General features: G+C 57.7%; 1 protein-coding gene across 6 annotated transcripts in view; it reads right to left on the reverse strand.

Annotated features, from left to right (window-relative positions):
* The window catches only part of DNM1 (dynamin 1), a 43386-nt gene extending 39536 nt beyond the window's left edge, over window positions 1–3850 (reverse strand). For all 6 annotated transcript variants that reach the window (XM_045563310.1, XM_045563309.1, XM_045563314.1 and 3 more), the window contains exon 1: window positions 3580–3850. In XM_045563310.1, the coding sequence (XP_045419266.1) occupies window positions 3580–3740 (161 nt within the window). In that variant the 5' untranslated portion in view covers window positions 3741–3850. The remainder of the gene's footprint in view (window positions 1–3579) is intronic.
* Between the last annotated feature and the right edge of the window lie 2150 nt (window positions 3851–6000).

The raw sequence follows: 6000 nt of genomic DNA on the forward strand, positions 1-6000 counted from the left end.
GCTCTCGACTTACATCACCAAACTGCCACCTGACATCTCTGCTTAGGAGTCTAGTGGGCATCTCAGGCTCAGTATGCTCAGAACCAAATCCTGGTCTTCCCCCGTGCCCCCGATCTGCTCCTCCTGAAGCATCAGCGCCCACCCGGGAGCACAGGTCAAAGACCTGGAAGTCATCCTTGATTCCTCTTTCTCACCTTCTACATCCATCCTCCAGTGGGACCTTCCTCCACAGCATATCCCAAACGCCACCGTTTCCATCCTCCTCGCCCTGGCCAGGCCCCGCTGCCGCCTGCCCACTGCAGCAGCTTGCCCCTGGTCTCCTGCCTTCTCCCTCGTCCCCTCCCCGAGTCATACCCTTGACAGAATCAGCTCAAGTCATTGCACTACTTAAAAGCTTCCAACAATAATGAAAATAAACCGGGACTCCTCACCCGTCATGGTCTAAGGGCCTTGCAGATCTAGCCCCTGCCTATCTCTCTGATCCCGTCTCCCTCTTGATTGCCAAACACCAGCCACAGTGGCTCCTTTCTGTTCTTTAAACACACCAAATTCTTTCCTGACCCAGGGCCTTTGCATCTGCTGTTCCCTTGGCCTGGAATTCCCCGCCCCAGCTAGTCACACCACTTCTCATCCCTCAGTTCTCATCTCAGGTGCCACCTCCTCCTACAGACCTGCTCTGGCCTCCCCGTGGAAAGCACCCCTGCTCCCCTCCCACGCTGACCACACTCTCCAGTTCTTTCTGAGTTCCTCCCTCTGGAATGCGGGGCCTGTGTCTTTTCCGCCACTGAATCCACCACAGACACTGTGGACCCTCCATGAATGTTTGCTAAATGACTGAATGGACTGGCCTTAGTTTTCCCTTCTGTAAAAGCGGGGAGGGGTGAAGAAGTAGCATAGATGCACACAAGTCCTAGCAGGGTCTTGGGCAGGGGCTGGGCAGCTCCCTTGCAGAGCAGACGGCAGTGTTCTGGTGCCCCGAGCCCAGGCTGGCCTGAAGCAGCCTCTCCTTCCTCTGCACTTTCCACCTCTTCCCCGTGGGGGTTTGGCTCCTGGGAAGCCCCAGGAGGCAAAGTGCTATTACCATGCCCACGGGTCTGGGGACCCAGCCCTAGGTGGAGAGGTTGGGAGCCCATGAGGGAGCAGACAGGGCCGGCTGGTGGGGGGGGCCTTACCGAGCCTCAGTTTCCCTGTCTTCACTAGCTTTTGGGGGATTACTAATGCTTTCCCGCCCATTCCTCCACATCAAGCTAAGCCCTCCTCCTCTGCCCTGGGCCTGCATCTCACCACCCTGCACATCTTCCTGCAGGGACCACAGCCAAGGGCGTTGGGGTATGGAGGGCAGCAAGAGGCCTCTTGGGACGGAGTCCACACCTTGCTCTGCCACTCAAGAAGCAAACGGTTGCTGAAACCTGCTGTGGCTGTGGCTGGCCTGCTCCAAGAGGACAGGGGCTGGGCACACATAGGTTCCCAAGCCTAACTACTCCCTCACACGTGTTTACACAGGGCTCATATACCCCTGAACTACTGGAGCCACAGCCACCCTCTCAGGAAGGCAGGACAGCAGCTGTCGGCATTCGCATCCCACAGATGAGGAAAATGGAGGCCCACACACCTGCATGTCCCCATGCTCAGTGCAAGGCCTGACTCTCAGAGGATGTGCAGGGTTGAGATTAGGAACCTGGGCTCTGGAGTCTAGCAGATGTTTCCCTTCCTCAGTGTGTGACCTTGGGCAAGGCATCCAACCTGTAGGGTCTCAGTGTCCTCATCTGCAGGATGGTATCATGGTCCTTGCCTCCTGGGGGGGGTGTGAGCCTGAGTAGGACTCAGCAGGCTGTAGGGCACAGCAGGCTGTAGGGCACAACCTTAGACAAGAGCTAAGGTTGCCACTTGTTCCCCTCCACACTTCCTGCCCAGAGCACACGGCCTGGCACAGGGCAGGAGTTCAGCAAATGTTCAAAGGATGAGAGGTAGGAATATAGTTTGTACACTGTAAAGCGCTTGGTGTCCCTGACTGCTGGGCCTTGGGGAAGGGACCCATCTGTGTGCCTATTGCCTGTGTCTCTGCAGTTTGAGGGTCACAGGATCGGAAGGGGGTTCTGCAACGAGCCTTTGGAGAGACAGATGCCTCCCCCTCTGCTGACCAGATGGGCGCAGCCGCCCCCATGGTAGCTTTCGCACATCCTCCACACACAGCGCTGCTGCAGTCAGCTTCTCTCCCTGTCACCTCTAGGGCTGGCACAGGGCTTCCCAGACATTTGAGGGGCAGGAACAACCACCCAGTCCAAGCATCCATATTAAAGATGTGGACACTGAGGCTCAGAGAAGTCAAGTGACTTGCCTGAGGTTTCACAGCGGAACCTGGCTTGGCCAGAACTGCTGTCCCTCTGTGGGGAGGGGCCCCTGCCTCCCTCTCCCAGTCACCTGCCAGTCACCTCCTTGGCCATGAAGGTCACTGGAAGAAAGCAAGGGTTACTGAAGAAGATGAGGGAGGGAGATGATGGAGGGGGAGGTCAATGTCAACTCTCCCATCTCCTCCCTCAGTCTGCCCAGCCCCCTATCCCACCTCCAGCACCCCGAGAGCGCATCCTCTCTTTCCTCAACACCAGAAAAGCCATTTCTGCCTCTCCTTTGGTGGGAGGTGATGCCGGGGGGTCACGACCCTGCCTGCCCCCCTAAACCCAGGACCTTTTGTCTTTGTGGCTTCTCTGCACTCTGCCACCTGGCCCTTTCAGCGCCTTGTGGGATCAGAGGCGGGAGGGGGATTAGGTTCTGCAAATGGCTTCCCCCTCCCCGCCATCCTGCTTCCCTGTCTTAGTCATCTCTGCCCTCCGCCGCCTTCTCCCTCCAGCACAATCCCTCTGCTAGGCCACGGGGAGAACGACGTTGACAGGCGCCCCCCACCCAGGGCTGCGGCCAAGCGAGGGGCCAGCGGCTCAGGAAAGGATCAGAAGTGGTTTCTCCTCCCCCCTTCCCTTCCTCATCCTGCAGCCCGCGCCTCCCCCACTGCGCCGCGCTGCGCACGGATGACGGCGGGAGCCGCAGAGGTGTGTGTGTGCGGGGGGAAGGCTGTGCCTGGTCCTCGGTGCGCACGGGGCTGTCCTCTTTAGGGGCTGGGGGTGGGCGGTTGTCCCCGGCCGCAGCCCAGGAGTTCCTAGGGGATAGGGGACTGTCCTCTGTAGAGCCTGGAGTGGGGGGCGCTGCCCCCGGTGCTGCAGCTCCAAGGGACTCCGGAGCCGCAGGGCGGCGCTGAGTAATGCGCGCTCCTTCAGTGCCCATACTGGGCGGGGGGCAACCCTTTGCCAGGGTCTCTGGGCGGAGCGCAGCCTTCCCTAAAGGATGGGGCGGAGGAGGGGGCGTGATTCCGTGGCCGGCGGCTCCACGACTAGCCGGGGGCGCTACTGCCCCCGAGGGGCTCTAGTGGCGGGGGCAGGGCCGCCTCCCTCCGGCTGGGGAGGGAAGACGCGCCGCGCGCTGGTGCAGCGCCCGGGGCTGCGAGGTCGTTGCGCCGTCGGGGCCACGGGCGGGGGCCCTCGGGACCCGGAGGCTGGGGGTCCGCGCTCAGGTGCGCGCCGCTCCTACCTGCCTACGAAATTCTCGAGCACCGAGCTCTTGCCGGCGCTCTGGCCGCCCACCACGGCGATCTGCGGCAGGTCGAGGTCCGCGTTCTGGCCGATGGCAGAGAAGGCGTCCTGCAGCCGGTTGACCAGCGGGATGAGATCCTCCATGCCGCGGTTGCCCATGGCTGCGGCGGGCCTCGCAGGCTGCGATCCGGCCGCCGCTCCCGCTCCGTGTTCGGGCTACGCCGCTGCAGCCTCGCTCCGCGACTGCCTGCGCCTCGGGTCTCCCGCCCCTCAGGGAGCGGATGGAGCACCGCGCCGGGCCGCCACTAGAGGGCTCCCGCGGCCCTGCAGCCTGCTGCCGTGCGCAGGCGCCGTCCGGGGTATGATGGGTGTTGTAGTTTTCTCCTTCTGCGCTTTAGGGGCGCTTTTAGCAGTGTCTGGGGTGCGCGGATGCTGCGCAGAAGATACCATTTCTGGCAACTGGCCCTAGTACCAGGCCTCTTGGTAGGAGTCATGGCTGCCTCGTTCCATCTTATATGTGGGGAAACCGAGGCCTAGAGAAAAGATTGGCCTCCTTCGTGGTCAGAACCTCCTGACCCGGAGTTCCACTTGACCTCTCCTGCCTTCTTCTCTAGGTTCTGACACTAAACTCCAGCATGGCCCTTCTCGCCTTTGGGCCTCAGTTCTCTTGTTTCTAGAAGGAGAAAGGTGGAACATTAATTCAACAAATATTTACGGAGCATCTCCTATACACCAGGCCCTGTCCTAGGTACTGGAGAGACAGCCACGAACAAGACAGCCAAGGTCTCTATCCTACAGATCTTGCATAAAGGTGGCCAGGTGGAGGCAGTCAATGAACAAACAGATAAATGAAACAGTAAAAATGAAAATAGTTTATAAGAGCAATGGAGGAAATAAACAGGGAGTGTGAAGAGAGAGGTACCTGTGTGAATGTGAAAAGGTCACTTTAGGCTGGGAGGAGTCAGGAGGTTCTCTGAGGAAGTGACATTTGAGAAGAGACCTAAATGATGAGAAGGAGCCAGCCACAGGCAGAGCAGGGGAACAGCATGCCAGGCAGAATGAATAGCAAGTGCACTGGCCCTGACACTTGGAAGGCCCTTCTTTGGAGAGTAGAAAGCTCTTGTCCTAGAGAGGGGCAGTCTTTCATTTTTCTGTTTTTTAGAGGCAGTGTGTTCCTCTGTTGCCCAGGCTGGAGTGCAGAAGTACAGTCGTAACTCACTGCAGTCTCAAACTCCCGGGCTCAAGTGATCCTCCTGCCTCAGCCTCCCATATAGCAGGTACTACAGATCTACACCACCACGCCTGGATAATTATTAAATTTTTTGAACAGACAAAGTCTCACCATGTTGCCCAGGCTGGTCTCAAACTCCTGGATTCAAGTGATCCTCCTGCCTAAACCTCCCAGCATGCTGGGATTACAGGCGTTAGCCACTGCGCCCCGCAAGCGTGGCAGTCTTTGCCCCAACCCGTCAACATGGTGGTACAACAGTGGGGCTTCTTCAGCCCTACCTTGCTTATTCCTTTCACATGGAGAGATTATGGGGCCCCAGGCAAAGTGTCTACCTCTGCATTTAAGGGACCTACTTAGCAGTCCCCATCAGGAGGCTAGGAAGGGGAGGCCAGCCTAGTCTGTGCTACTGGGGACGGTCAGCAGGTTATTTCCCTGTGCTGTGAACAGGATGGGAGGCGCTGCTGGCAAAGCAGGCTGTTCATTCATTCATCTATTTAATGCATGTCAATCAAGCCAGGCACTATGTAGACCCCAGAGCTAAAGCAGTGAACAAAATGGACAATGCCCTTACCCACATGTGGCTTGCATTCTAGTGGAAAAAGGGGGACAATATGCAAATAAGCCAATATCTATGAACTGTTCATGGCAATGAGTGCTCTAGGGAGCAAAAAAGCAGGGTTGGGGTAGGGGTGGTGTTGCTATTATGCAGAGGATGATCAGAGAACTCTCTGGTGAGGTAAAATTTGAGGCCGGGCATAGTGGCTAACACCTATAATCCCAGCATTTTGGGAGGCCTAGGTGGGAGGATCACTTGAGCCCAGGAGTTCGAGGCTGCATGCAGTGAGCTATGATCACATCATTGCACTCCAGCTTGGGCAACAGAGTGAGACCCTGTTTCTAAAAAATAAAAAAATAAAAAAAATGAGTGGAGACCTCAAGGAAATTAGGAAATGACACATGTGGACATCTGGGGGAGGAATTCTCCAGGCAGGAAGAGGAGAAAGAGTGGGCCCTATCCCTAGCAGCACCAGGGAGTGGGTTAGGAGCCTAGCCTGGACCTTAGACAAGCTGCATGATCCAGGTCCCTCCATGTCTCTGAACCTCAGTTATCTGGACAACAGGGATAATGACAGATTGGAATGCCCATGTAAGGCATGGCCCAGGCCTGGTGCTCAGGAGGCCCTTATT

Source organism: Lemur catta, chromosome 10, assembly GCF_020740605.2.
Source record: "Lemur catta isolate mLemCat1 chromosome 10, mLemCat1.pri, whole genome shotgun sequence".
NCBI lineage: Eukaryota > Metazoa > Chordata > Mammalia > Primates > Lemuridae > Lemur > Lemur catta.